Source organism: Globicephala melas, chromosome 11 (genome assembly GCF_963455315.2).
Source record: "Globicephala melas chromosome 11, mGloMel1.2, whole genome shotgun sequence".
Taxonomy (NCBI): domain Eukaryota; kingdom Metazoa; phylum Chordata; class Mammalia; order Artiodactyla; family Delphinidae; genus Globicephala; species Globicephala melas.
In genome coordinates, this window is record NC_083324.2 from 36,407,681 (window position 1) to 36,422,432 (window position 14,752).

At 52.4% G+C, this 14,752-nt stretch overlaps 1 protein-coding gene across 2 annotated transcripts; it reads right to left on the bottom strand.

Annotated features, from left to right (window-relative positions):
• Positions 1-2,362: 2,362 nt before the first annotated feature.
• GLYCTK (glycerate kinase) lies at positions 2,363-9,583 on the bottom strand. Of its 2 annotated transcripts, XM_030867355.2 has the most exons (7): positions 9,214-9,583; positions 8,714-9,071; positions 6,968-7,483; positions 6,067-6,482; positions 5,684-5,835; positions 4,896-5,071; positions 2,363-4,633 (listed from the first exon to the last, which is right to left on the bottom strand). In XM_030867355.2, the coding sequence occupies exons 4-7, from the start codon at positions 6,441-6,443 to the stop codon at positions 3,767-3,769; spliced, it is 1,572 nt and encodes a 523-aa protein (XP_030723215.1). In that variant the 5' UTR covers positions 6,444-6,482; positions 6,968-7,483; positions 8,714-9,071; positions 9,214-9,583; the 3' UTR covers positions 2,363-3,766. The 2 variants fall into 2 exon arrangements, with proteins under 2 accessions (XP_030723215.1, XP_030723214.1); XM_030867354.2 differs by lacking the exon at positions 6,968-7,483 and having other exon boundaries at positions 8,846-9,071.
• Between the last annotated feature and the right edge of the window lie 5,169 nt (positions 9,584-14,752).

The following is a 14,752-nucleotide window of genomic DNA, read 5'->3' on the forward strand; positions in this document are numbered from 1 at the left end:
CCAGTGCCAGTCCAGTGCCAGAGGGCAGTAGTCACTCGCTCGGCCTCAGTCAGTGAGCACCAAGACCTCGCCGGCTCAACCCCGACCCTGTCTGGAAGAAGGGGCCTCCCTGAGCCAAGAACTCCCTGAGCTTCTCCTTGGAAGAGGCCAATACCTCTCCCTTCTCTCCCTCTGTCCCTGACCCCCTTCCACAGAGCATTCTTACCTACATCCATCTGCTGCCGACACCTCCCCAGAGAGGTAAGCAAGATAAGGATGTTGTCCCATTAAACAGAGGGGAAAACCAAGGCCTGGAGAAAGGAGGCTGGCATGGCCAAGACAAGGACCTAGGACCCGACTCCCACTCCAGTCCTCCTTCCAGGTCTTTTAACTGCCACCTTGGTGAGACCCTACATGCGGTGGGGTGCCTATGCTCACCAAAGTCCACTCGCTGCCCAGGCTCTCTGCCCCACAAATCCTCATGCCCTGAAGGCTTTCCAAGCAACAGAGGGGCTAGGTTACTCCCAGGGGTGTTTGAGCCAGGGCTTCCAACCTTAGTTCCAAAGTGGGCATCCAAAGGGATGCCTGGCCTGGCTGAAGGCTGCCGGAATGAGGCTGCAGAGGAGTGGGCAGGGCGGAGGTGGGAGGGGGTTGCTGGGCCTGGTGATGCACCTCCCTCCTACATGCCGCACCTCTTCCACCCACCCCCCACCCCCATGATAAGGATGGCCTCAGCATCAAAGTCCTAAGACAGCCTCCTGGCATCACTCCTTGCCAAAAACTCCTTGTGGGGCCTGCCACCACTGTCAGTGTGAAGTGCAACCCCTTCAGCCAGGCACACGAGGCCTTTTGCCAATTGGCCTCTGCCAGCCTTTATGGCCTCCTTGCGTTTCTTGCATCACCGTCTCCCCAACATTCTAACCACACCAAACTGTGTGTGTCCCCCACCCCACTCAGAGCATGGCTCTGAGGCCCACTCAGTGACCGTGGGTTGAACTGGACACACACGCCGACACGTCTCAGAGCACACACACAGGTGTGCACACAGATGCAGGCACACACCTTTGTGTGGAAACCCACCACACGTGGCTTTTTGCCAAATCACACACACAATGGAGCTGTGAAATCTAAGCCAAGAGGGACTGACAAATCTGTTCTAAGGACCCCTAAAGAGACCAGTCATGGTCACGTCACCATCCCCAAGCCCTTGGCAGGGCAGCAGGGAAGCAGGAGTGGATCTCTGGCTCTGGCTGAGCCCTTGACAGGCCCCAGGGTCTCTAAGCCCCAGAGGGTAGGAAGAGGATAGTCAAGCAGGTCCCAACCAGGCTCTCATTCTGGTTCTGTGGCAGACTTGCCATGCAGCCCCAGACAAGCCACCTTCCCTCTCTGCTTCACCAGCTATAAAACAAATGGATTTGGATTGGCAGACACCTAAAGGCTGGCCAGGCCCATTGCCCAGCTGCTCTCAGTTCATGTCAAGTGCAGAGAATGGAAGGGCCTGTGAAGGCAGCAGCCAGGGAAAGCTGCTGGGGATGGAGATGAGGTGGGAACGAGGGCAGCAGGAACCCAAGTGGGGACAGACGGAAGCCAAGAGCCACAGGACGGGAGCAGTTATTGTGACACATAATTGACATTTATGGAGCAAACAATAAGTCCTACAGAACACTCACTATGTAGGCTTTATCTCATATTTTCATCTAGATTGCAGCCAAATATATCCTTTCTCATCTTGGGGTTACCAAATGGGCAAATCTAATGGGTTAGGCCCAATCCAGCCTCTGGCCTCCAGCCCCCACAAACACAGGCCCAGGGCAGGGGCCAAGGTGGCAGGGGGAGACTCTGGCAAGACCCCACTCTCTCACCCCTCAGCAGGTGTGTAAGCAGCAATGCGCACAGGAAGCAGCACAGCACACCCCGTGCTGAGGATCTCCGTGTACACACACAGATGCGTTCCCCCTCCTGCGATGCCAACACCAACACCTGCATGCTCACATGCCACCACACATACACATGCACATGCTGGGGACATGGCAGACAGGCCCTCTGCCACAGCCCCAACCCTCTTATCCTGCTGTTGCTGGGAACTTGACACCCAGTGCTAATCCTCATGCCCCAGAGGGCAAGGACTGAAGCAGGAACAGGGCATATCTAGAGGGTGCCAGAGGAGCACCGGGGCACAGGCACAGCCATGCGGGGACAGTAGCCCCTAAGACTATGACATCCCCACCCCTGCCGGAAGAAACCTCCCACCAGGACAGAAGGAAATGGAGCCCCTGCATCACAAAGGGGTATGAATTCCCCTCTCCCCTAAATCTCCCTGGACCCCAGCACCCGGCTCACCTGCTCACCTCCCTCCCCATCCCCAGCCCCCCAGGAACCATCTGCAAGCTGCATCATCTGGAGCCCAAGTAGAGAAGGGAGGCTCTTCCCAGGAGCAGGGCACGCCAGCCCTGGCCCAGAGCCCCTCACACCCTCAGAGAGGAGGGCACGGCTGGGATGGAGGAGGAGGCCAGCAGGAACAGCCCCAGGCCTCGCTGTTCTCTATGGCTTTTTATTCCTATGTGATTCTACTGCTCACTCATATAGGGATTGGAGCCGTGGCGCACGGTGGGGGCAGCCAGCGGAGGGCTCGAACACTGAACAAGGGGGCCCAAGGAGAGCCGGGACAGTGGCCCCACCCTCTCCCAGGGCAGTCTGCTAGCCTGGCTAAGGAAGCCCTTCCTCTGTTGCTCCCCTCCCCACTGGCCTCTTCCCAGGCAGCCATAACAGGAGAAGGGGAGAGGGGCTGCTGGACCCCACCACTGCTCTGACCCACCATCCCAGCACTGGAGACCCCCACTGCAGGCTGGCACCAGGAACTGGACTGTGTTCCCAGAGAAACAGCTAAAGGCTCTGAGGGTAGGGAGTGGTTCAGCCTGGGAAAATGGGTCTGACACAAGGAAACAACACCCAGTGTCCTGTGTGGCTGGGGGTAACCCCTGGATAAATAGGGGTTTATCAACCAAAGAAAGTACAGTCTGGCTAAGGGCTGTCCAAAGACAGAAGGAAGTCCTTGGTGGCAGGCAGTAAGCATGTGCCCAGAGAGGCACTCCATCACAGGGTGGAGAGACCTCAGCAGGGATGCCACAGGGGAGAGTGACAGTTGGATGGGTGGCCAGTCCCTCCCAGACCTCACAGACTAAAGTTCTTAGGCCTGTCCTCCCTGGGGTCTCTGCTCACCCACATCAAGCATGTTGGGAGCCACGCTCAACCCTCCCAAGCTCCTGTTTAAGTGAAGCAAGTGCCCTGCAGAGATGGGTACAGAGAACTCCTGCAGGGCCCTGGCACAGGGGCTGCTGCCCAACACCATTCCCCTTCCCGGCAGCTCCCCGCTAACCTTTGCTGTGAGGGAAGAAGCACTGAGAACCCATAGTGTGGTCCTTTTTATTTTCAGTCCTTCCTGTTTCACCCCACAGAAGAAACATGCTCAGGAGCTGTGCAGAGGGGCTGCCTGGGGGAAAACAATGGGAGCAGCAAATTGGCCTAGGGGCTCGTCCTGGTCCTCAGGGGTACCTGCTGCCACAGCTGAAAAAGTAGGGGTGGAAGAGAACCCCCATCTGCCTGTCTGGTTGAGGCGTTGGACACAAAGCAGAGGCCCTGGTTGGGAGGTGTGAGGGACAACCATGTAGCTAGGGCCAAGGAGAGGAGAGGCCCTAAAGCCTGGGGAGGCCCTGGGGACCAAACCTGGTCTGCTCCAGGACGCTGCCCTGCAGGTCTCCTCTAGGTTCCCAAAACATGACCTACAATATCACCGCGGCTGCAGAAACAGGAGGTGGGCGTCCATGACATTGGTGCCAGTCAGCCCCGTGTGCAGCAGGTGTGCCCCACCCTGGAAGCGACAGAAGAAGGTATGTGAGTCATTGTGAGCTAGGAAGGCAGCCACGTCCAGACCCTGGGCGGCGGCCTGGCTGGTAAGCTCAGGCCTGACCCAGGCCCCGGCTGCCTCTGTGGGCCCATCCTGCCCATCAGTGCCACCGCTCAAAAACAGCACATCAACAGGCCCCAACGGCCACCGTCCCAGCTCTGCTCCAACACGCAGGGCCAGTTCCTGGTTCCGGCCACCCTTGCCTGAGCCCTGCAACTGCACTGTGGGCTCACCACCAGCCAGCAAGCAGACCGGGCCCTGAGTGCCCACCATGGCCTCCAGAGCCTCCTTCAGCTGCAGGTCTGGGAGCTGGAGCTCAGCCGCCAGTTCATAGAGTTGTTCATCCTCCTCCACAGAGGCTCCAGCCCCAGGCATGGTGAGGCGGGTTCCAGCCACTCGGGCCAGCAGTGCATAGAACTGGGCTACACTTTTCACATCTCCCTGCATAGCTGTGCTCAGCACCACAGCCCTGTATCCCAGCGCCTCGGCCTGCTTCTGAGCCTCAGCCAGTGCCAGTGCATTGGAGCCAATGATCACATTGAGGACATGACCACAGGTGTGTGGCCCATGGGGGTCAGAGTCAGCCCGTGCCAGCACAGTCTTCACAGAACGTGGCAGGGCAGCACGAAGGCCATAGCGATTGAGGATGTGCAGGCAATCTTGCACACTGTGGATGCTGGCCACGGTGGGGCCGCTGGCAATCACCTCCACAGGGTCCCCCACCACGTCTGACAGAATCAGGCTCACCACCTGGGGAGGGGTCGCAGAGGCAAGGCTCAGTTCCACCTGATCCTTGCCCCAGGGCCCATGAGATCAAACTGCCTCCACCTATCCACACGTCCTCACACCACCCAGTGCACTTCCTCACCCACTTCTAACCCCTCTCAAGTGGGTGTGCAAAACACCTAGCCCTGTGGACTCCTGTACCAGGCTTCTGCCCTTCATCTCCCTGGCACACGTGGGCCTGGCTCCACCAGCCCAGAGCTGCCTGGGGAAGAAGAGACCCACACACCTGGGCAGGGTAGGCCGCCTGAGCCAGCCCCCCACCCTTGAGCTGGGACAGGGCCTTCCGGATGGTGTTCAGCTCCTGGATGGTGGCTCCACGGGCCGCCAGCAGCTTGGTGAGTGTCTGCTTCTCCTCCAGTGTTACAGGTGGAATGGGGGCGGGAAGCAGGGCCGAGCCCCCACCTGCAGATACAATGAAGACACTGGGCAGAGGGGATGGATGACAAAGGGATTTCCCTACCCGGGGTGGGGGGTGGGGGTCAGGCAGTCAGTGCTCATATTAGGCTAGAAAAGAGGAGGCTAGAAAGAGGGGTTAGGGTGCCCCCGTGTGGACATACAGTGAATGTGTGCACAGTCACCACACCCAGGTTGAACCCTGCTTTGGGGTAGCCCAGGTCCCAACAGACACTGGAAGAACTATTCCTTAACAGCTTGGAAAAGAAAGCAGACCTAGAGGAGACAGCGGAGAACGAGGGTGGAGACTCTGAGAGAGCTGGAAACCAGGGTTCTAGCCCCAGGTGACAATGGTACAGACAGCAGCAACAGAGACATTTTCCTGGCAAGGCCTGAGTGAGGTGCTCCCTGGGTGCCCTCTCACGGTTATCCAACAAGGTCAGTCAAGCGGAGGACTCCACAGCTCACAGGAGGCCACCAAGGACTAAGCCATCCAGGCTCTTTACTGCTCCCTTGTCCTGTGACCTTGAGAGCTCAGACCAACAGCTTCTTGCAGGGCTGATATTTGGAAACCCCCACCCCCCATCAACACACTGTCCTGAGCCAATCTGGCACCCACACCTGAGATGAGCACGAGCAGCAGGTCATCAGCTGTGAGGCCTTCAGCCAGCTGCCGGATGGCCAGAGCAGCCCGCAGGGCATCTCGGTCCGGCAGGTTGTTCTCCGCGCCCTCGAATACCTGGACACGGCTGTGTGGCTTCAACAGCATCTCCCTCAGGGGAGAGAGAACAGAGAGCAAGATATGGGGTGGGTTCCTCTTCCCACCTGATTTCCCAGATGTACAGGTGAAGGGGACATTAAAAAGGACACCCACTGACACCCACCCTGGAGCCAGGCCAGTCCCAGAAGAAAATGGAAGCTGGTGAAGGAAGGAAGCCCCGATCCAGCCTGAGTCTGGGCCCAGGTTCCCCTCCACATAGGAGCAGCCCCCCAAGGCTCCTTACTGCTTGCCAGCACTCTCCATGGCAGCACGGATCCCCTTGGGAACGCTGATCACGCCCTGCACAAGATGCTGGCCCAAGAGCTCCTCAGCTGCAGTTGCCATGCCCAGGACAGCCTTGCCAAAGCCCACCAGGTAGAGGTTTTGCTGCAGCTGAAAGCTCCGGTCCCTCACCTTCAGCTGCCCACTGTCAGGATCCAAAGACAGTGCCCGCTGCAGCATGGGGCCCGGCAGCACGGCACCCACAGTGCTCTCAAACAGCTGCTGTGCCTGCTCTGCCAGGGCCATGCTACTGGCCAGCCGGGCCAATGGGCCCCCCCAGAGGAGCGGGCTCAAGGGGGCTCGGGCCAAGTGACGCAGGACCTGCAGGGCTGCAGCCATGCCCCACTGCTCTCAGCACCACCTGGCATCCATGGCTGCCTAGGGGGAAGAAAGCACTAGTTACACCGTTGCAAGGCCAGACAGGAGGCTCCCCACAGCCACGGCTCTGAGGGCTCAGGGCCAGTGGACCCCACAGCTGCTGCTGCAAGAATAGGCCATCTGCCAGTCCAAGGAGATTTCCTAAGGCCCACAGCTGCCTGATCTCACTCCAGTCCAGTCTTCTGAGCCCAGGCCTGCCACCCAACCATGTCCTCCTCTTCCACAGGCCACATGCCAGCCCTCTGGACACTCTGCCCAGAGTCCAGAGGTCCTGTTAGCTGAGCCCTCCTCCTAGATCACCCCCTTCAGCTGAGAGCTAATCATTCACAGAAGAAGAAATTTACTATCAGTAGGCTCCCACCCCACCCCTTTTCCACCCCCTGCACTTCTGAGCCTTGCCCGGGGAACACCCCTTTCTGGCACTCCTTCCTTGCCTCTTTACCACTTCTGTTGCTACAAAGCTGCTGGCTGTCCCACCAACTGACCTTGAGCCCAGTGACCTCCAGCCTGCCCTCTTTTTTTTAAAATTAATTAATTTATTTTTGGCTGTGTTGGGTCTTTGTTGCTGCGCATGGTCTTTGTTGCGGCGACCACATGGTCTTTGTTGCAGCGAGCGGGGGCTACTCTTTGTTGCAGTGCGCGGGCTTCTCATTGCAGTGGCTTCCCTTGTTGCGGAGCATGGGCTCTAGGCACGCAGGCTTCAGTAGTTGTGGCTCGCAGGCTCTAGAGCGCACAGCCTGCTCTATTTCATTAGCTCATGGGTCTGGGCTGAGGAGCCTGGAAAGGCTAGGTCTGTGTAGGGAGGCTGTAGGTTTGCTGGGACACCGACAGGCAGGTCCAGGCACATCCTCGGGGCACACAGCCCAAAGAATCCCAGCACTCAGGGTGAGTCCAGCAGCAGGTTCAGGTTCAAATCAGAAGTGGCAGCAAAGCCTGGCCCATAGTAGAACCCTGAAGAAGTCCTTAGATGCCACATGACCCCACATACCATTGGGCCCAATCTGCAAGACAGAAAATGACGCCCTTCCACCTACACGGTCAGACCCACCCATGCCAAGAACATGCCTTTGGCTCTGCATAACAAGTCTTGGCTCACACCACCCACAGGGGTGAGAGCAGCATGGCTGGAGTAGGCAAAGGGCAGGCTTCCCCAGCTGAGGCCAAATAGTCATTTTCCCTACTGGGCACAGTAAAGGCTAAAAAAGCTTTAAGGTGAAGGTCAAGAGGCTGTAGCGGAGTTTAGGGACAATAAAGCCCCCAAGAGCTCATCTGTAAAAAGGCATTACTTTAATAAATGCCCACCATAAATGCTGCCAGCTGACTGCAGCAGCAAGTATGGACAGAGCAGGGGAAGGAGGCTGGGAATCAGGCTCCAGCTCTACCACAGGGACAACTCCATTTCTCTCACTGGGTCTCATGAGCAAAACGAGAGGTGAGATGAGACTAATGCTCTCCCCTTGACATCACTGGGCTCTCTGAAGCTGTCCACTGTTAACACTGAAAATCTGGACTCCAAACATCACTTTATCCCACACTCAAAAAACCTGGCAACTTCTAGCCTCTGGCCACTTAGCCTACATGGAGCTCAGCTTTCCCACAAGAGAAGACAAACCGCGCCTCACTCCAGCCATGAAAGGGAACACAGGGGGCGCTGCCATGGGGACTCAAAATGGGCCCAGCTGTTGCCGGGGTGTCGTGAGGCTGGCCTATTAGGATTGGCGCTAAAAGCGGCATAGGTAGCGATAGCTGATTCTGACAGTCTGGGCGAAATTTGTTACCTGTTTCCCTGATGGATACAGGCCTAGAGGATACCAGCTTTGCCACTGGATATTAGAGCCCAGGGCAGGGGGCGCCCAAGAGTAAGGTAGCCAGATAAGATACCGGACGTCCAGTTAAATTTGAATTTCAGATAAATTAGGAATTTTTTTAATGTAAATACGTTCCGTACAATATTTGGGGCATACCTATACTAAAAAATTATTTGTTGTCTATTTAAAAATTCAAGTTTAACTGGACGCCCTGCTTTTTTTTTTTTTTTTTTTTTTTTGCCAAATCCAGCAACTCTACTCGTGACACCGCCTCTCCTAAACTCCCCGGCACTCCAACAAGAAACCCGGAAATACCGAGCGGGCCCTCCTTGACTCCTCCCACCCACAAAGCGAGGCTGGAGTCCTTTCCGGCCTTCGCCTGCTCGCCCAGCCCCGGAAATGGCGTCACCCTCAAGCCGGAACCTCTGGCTTTCGTGAGGTAAATGGCGGCCGCGTAACGTCCGGTGTAATGTCCGAGAAATAAGGGCCCGCTGACGCCTGGGCCCGCTGTTTCCGGGCCCAGTAGTTCTAAGGGCCCTCGCTGCGCGGACTTACCGCAACACCGTTCAGGGCCGCGTCTTCCAGCCTCGGGAACCGGAACTGCTTTGAGGGGGCGGAGCGGAATCCGGAAGTATGGGGTGGGTGGGGCGCTTGTGGCGGGAGGCCGGTGGGAGCGGGGGCGGATGGCAGCGGGAGCCAGGACGGCGACTAGGGCATTGACTCTGCCCTGACCGCCAAGAGGCCTGGTTAGAGTCACCTTCAGGACTCGGTGTCTTCATCTCTACAATGGGATAATAATCGCCGATTTCTGTAATCCGTCCCCTCCTTTATTCTGTAGGATTCAACCAGTCGCAGATACATTCCGACCTCTTGTTAGGTGCCAGGCACTGGACTAAGCAAACAGGCTGAGAATCACTACTTACCCACAACACACCCCTCCTGGGGCCAAAGGAAGTCATCCCCGTCCCTCCTCACCGCTGTAATTCTACAATTCATTCGTGTTCCCCGCCTTCTGTCTTGAGCGACCAAATCACAGCTCTGACTCAGCAAGAGAGTTCTAGTCCGTGATTCTCGAACACGCAAGGTGCATGTAAACACAAAGGACCCTAGGCCTCCCACACTGTCCCTGCTCTCACGCTGGGCCCGGCTTGATACCTTCCCACATTCAAAAGACAAGTCCTGGGCTTCCCTGGTGACCCAGTGGTTGGGAGTCCGCCTGCTGATGCAGGGGACACGGGTTCGTGCCCCGGTCCGGGAAGATCCCACATGCCGCGGAGCGGCTGGGCCCGTGAGACATGGCTGCTGAGCCTGCGCGTCCGGAGCCTGTGCTCCGCAGCGGGAGAGGCCACAGCAGTGACAGGCCCGCGTACCGCAAAAAAAAAGACGAGTCCTGACCAGACACAGAAGAGTACATTGTTTTTACTGATGTCTTCTTGGGAAGATCACAAATAACACAATAGATCTGCTAAAAGTCTTAAAACATATTTCTCCCCACCTGCTCTTTTTAGTAGCTGCCACATCTCCCCTTTCCTCTCCAAACCATGCTCTGCTCTTGTCAAGAACTCCTCCCCCCTTCCTAGCTGTCTCCCCGGATTTTTCTTTCCTGTTGTAATAGAGGACCTTTCATTCCCTATCAGTTTCTCGCAAGTGCTTCCCCACCCCATCATCAAAACAAAGGCAACTTCAGGAGGATCTGCCCTCTTTAGGCATGGGGAGATTGTAAATACTTTAAATTACAGTTTTTCCTTGCTTATAGTAAGCTGTCTTCATCCATCCATGCATTTATTAATTTCTCCAACATTCAACAGATATTTCCTGAGTGCCTTCTAGGTGGGCCAAATGCTCTAGCTGCTGGGATGAGTAAGCAGTGGTACTTTTAGTTGGGAAACTTACTCTGCTTTTGTAATTACATTCCCACGCTTGGGAGGGTGGGGAGTGTAAATTTGAGCACCTCTCATTATTAGTCCCAGGGACTCATAAACAGACACCATTTACTGTGCCGGTGCTGTTCTGTCCGATTGTTAACAGGAGAATAATTATATCCATTTTTTAAATCCCACCCCACATCCCACCCCACAGCTACTCACAATATGCATTTAACAACAAGGTTTAGATGCCCACTGGACTGTGAGCTCCTGGAAGGTGGTAATTTGGTCTAATTAATATTTGTATTTCCACTGACTTGCATAGGACCAGGCACAAATACAAGCTGGAATTTTTTTTTTTTTTTGGATGAATTAACGGTGGGAATTCCCTGGCAGCCTAGTGGTTAGTACTGAGCGCTTTCACTGCCAGGGCCCAGGTTTGATCCCTGGTTGGGGAACTGGGATCCTGCAAGCCAAGTCCCTTGGCCAAAAAAAATAATAATTTTTTTTCAAGAAAACAGTGAAATGCTCAGCTACAAAGTGCTGCAGACCCTAGGTGGAAAGGATTGCACAAAAGGGAAAGAGATGCTGGTGCGTGGGAGTAGAAGACTTCATGAGGCAGTGGGATTTGGGTCTAAGAAAACAATTAGGCACATTAGAATGCTTAAACATACTTTGATAGTAGGCATGAATATGTCTACACTCTTTGTACACTTGGCAATAAGTATCAATGTCAAATGTGACAGACATTTTCAGTCCAAGGAAATAATTGGTTATGTGGACAAAGATGGTATAAAGGAGGAAAAAACATTTTCCTCTAATCTCTTAGGTTTATTGACTGAGGCCCTACAAATTAAACTGACACATGACAGATTAACAACAGAAAAAGGTTTATTTCATATGGATAGGAGAGGCCTCACAGAAATGACATGAAAACCCCAAAGAAGCCATTAGGCCTGAGAGCTTATGTACTATTTTTAACAAAGAGTGATATTTTTTGGAGATGTGATGAGACAAAAGGGGTTTGAGCTTCTCGGGGCAGTAAATTACATGAAGGTTAAATATGTGAGGGAAACTAATGGAAGATAAGGATTGCTGAAGTGATATTTGTCTGTGAATATTCACCTCAGCGATAGCTCCCCACCTCCTAGTATGGGGAGGGTGCCTTTCTCATGAAACTGAGCCCCCCAACAGTGGGTTCCCTTTACCAAGTTTATGATTAATCTCTCTATCCAAAACTTTATTCCCTTTCTTGTCCCTTCTGACCTCTATCCCTCTTTTGTCCCCTTTGACCATAATCTTTTGCTAACTGAACGCTAATCAACCAGAGTCAGATGACTAAACTGTTGTAGATAACATAGTTGTAGATAACATAGTTGATGTAGATATGTAGATAACATAGTTGATGTACAAAAATTGCTGTTGTAAATATCATCATTAACATACAAACTCAGGTTGTTTCTCCAGGGCAAGATGAGCTAATAGGCCCCTGAGCCATGAACCACCGGGCCAGAGAATTGTAACCCAGAGATATCTTGTCTCCCAAAATATGCTTACAAAATGTCATAGAAATGTCCCAAGACGATAATTAATCCCAGATGATAATTAATCCCAGCTTCTTTGTTCTTTCCCTTTAAAAACACCCCCAACTCAGAGACCAAGATGGACTGGATCTGAGACTTGTTTCCCACTCCCTTGCTTGGCGCCCTGCAATAACCCCTTACTTTGCTGTAAACATCCTCTGTCAGAGTTTGGCTTTCTGTGCCATGGACACAGGAGCCATTGCTCCATAACACTCACAGGAAATTTGTCCTGCTTTTAGGTAAAAAGGAGGAGGGCACAGAGCCCTTCCTGCATCTGCTGTTTCTCATATTCTTTCAACTCAAAATAATTCTTATGCCAAAGTGGCATATTTGGGGGTGGCATACTCTGATCCCCTTCAATGGACATGAAGAGATATTCAGCCCAGAGATTTTATGAGTATAAAGCAATCTGAACATCCATTGATAAGAGAATTTATACAAATAAGTTATAGTACTTCTAAACAGACATTAAAAATAATATAAATTCTAATATTATTAAGGCTATGTACATGCTACTTTTTGTAGCATGACTATTTTATGACTAAAAAGACTGTTGAAAAGGCCATTTAGGTAGAATTTAAGCCTTCCTCATTATTCAGGCAAGCCAAAGGAAAGAAGGCTATGGATTGGGGTACATTACTTGTACCCTATTAGGGGATGGTTTACTGAATTGATTAATTCAGGGTAAACTTTAATTTAAAGGTTCCCTTTTAGAAAAAAGGAGGAGGTCATGTCTGGGTGATGTTGGGTAGTCAATGACCAGGAAAAGGTGGTGTGAATGAAAAATATTGCCTGTCATATTAGTAAACAAAGGATGTTGCAGCCATCAAGCCATCACATTACAGGTGCCCCAGCCGTGAGCCCTGAGGGAACTCAGGATAGAAAAATAATGCCCACCATCAAATCATCAGACACTGCAGCCCCCCCACCCCCCACCCCATGGTGCACCTTGAGGAAATTCAGGATGAGAAGACACAGGATACTGGCCCCAGGTAGCTGAGGTGCATATCAAAGGAATGATTTCAGTGACCCCAGACTCTTGCATCTTCCCATACATAGAAAAATGCTAAATTCCTTAACTTGAGATATCTGGGTTTCTTTAATTAACAGCACTCTTTTAATGTTCCAACTACCTGGTCTTTGTTGCAAAAACTCTAACATCCTGGCTCCGCCCCTGCCTTTTCGGAGCGGTCTCTCAGATTTATCTGAGATGCTGTGTCCTGGGCTTAAGTCCTCAGTTTTGTCCACCGAATAAAACATAACACTCAATTTCAACTTTTAGGTTGTGCATCTTTTGTTAGTCAACGGTGGCAATAATGGCACCCACCCCCACTAACAGTGATGAATCTCAGGAATTCATCGTGGATAAAGTACTAGGTCCCTGTAAGTCTGAAATATCCCCCTACCCCTCACACAAGCTCAAGGGGGTCACCAGGATTAGTGAAGGGTGCAAATTTAGGAGAATGGTGCTAAATCTTGGGCTTTCTGACCTGGAACTTTGCCATAAATAAATCCTGCTCATTAAGGAAGATGATCACAGATGATGTGCTGCCATTTGAGGTTTCAGATGCCTGTGGAGGTTTGAGGTGTTAGTCCATGTCATCAGCACAGCAGAGCCAGCAGTCATACCCCGAAAGCACCCACTTCTCTATCGAAATTTGTCCTGTTGTCCTCCAACCTCAAACCATGGTGGTGGCTAATAGTGTGAACTAAGAATGCCACTACCATATCAGTAAACAGGATGTTGCAGCCATCAAACCACCACATTACAGCGACCCCCGATAGTGCAACCTGAGGAGACTCAGGATGAGAAGACATAGGATACTGGCCCCAGATAGCTGAGGTGCATATCAAAGGAATGATTTCAATGAGCCAGACTTTGCATCTTCCCATACATAGAAAAGCACTAAATTCCTTAACTTGAGATGTCTGTTTTTCTTTAATTAACAGCAATCTTTTGATGTTCCCACTACCTGGTCTTTGTTGCAAAAACTATAAATCCTGGCTCCTCCCTTACCTCTTAGGAACGGTCCTTGAGAGCTGTCTGAGAGCCTGTCTCCCACGTTTAAGTTCTCAGTATGTCCACCAAATAAAACAACTCTCGACTTCTAGGTTGTGCATTTTTTTTCAGTTGACAGGTATATAACAACATTGAAGAGGTCAAGAACATTTTGCTGTGCGTATTGACAAACTCAGGAGAGTGTTGTGCACTAATCAATACCGTGAAGCAGGAGCACGAAGCAGAAAGCAGCTTCCACAAGAAATTCTTTGCATTGTTGCAAAAATCTTGGCTCCCTGTGCACTGATGCCGAATAAAAATATAGAGACAGAGATTTGGAAGATAAGAAATAGAGAGGGGACTTTCCTGGTGGCGCAGTGGTTCAGAATCCATCGCCGATGCAGGGAAAACGGGTTCAAGCCCTTTTCTGGGAAGTTCCCACGTGCCACAGTGCAACTAAGCCCGTGTGTCACAACTACTAAGCCTGTGCTCTAGAGCCCGCGAGCCACAACTACTGAGCCCACGTGCCACAACTACTGAAGCCCGCACACCTAGAGCCCGTGCTCCGCAACAAGAGAAGCCACCACAATGAGAAGCCCGTGCTCCGCAATGAAGAGTAGCCCCCGCTCGATGCAACTAGGGAAAGCCCGTGCGCAGCAACGAACACCCAATGCAGCCAAAAATAAATAAATAAATTTATTAATTAAAAAATCAATCAATAAATTTATTTAAAAAGATAAATAGGCTTTTTTATTTTCTTTGCCAGGCAAAAGAAAGACACAGTAGGCTAGTGCCTCAAGAACTGTGCCTCCCTTCCCTAGGGAATTACAGGGATTCTTATACGGGAAGTTCTCAGTCCGAAGTGAGTGATAAGGATCAAAATGGTGAAGGTCTTGCATTCTTCTTGCATTATTTCAAAACCGTCACCGCTGGCGTCAGGCAACCCGGTAATTTGGTCCATTAGTCTCTGGGTTATCAACCTTCGACCTCCTTTCTGAAATGCAAACAGTTACAA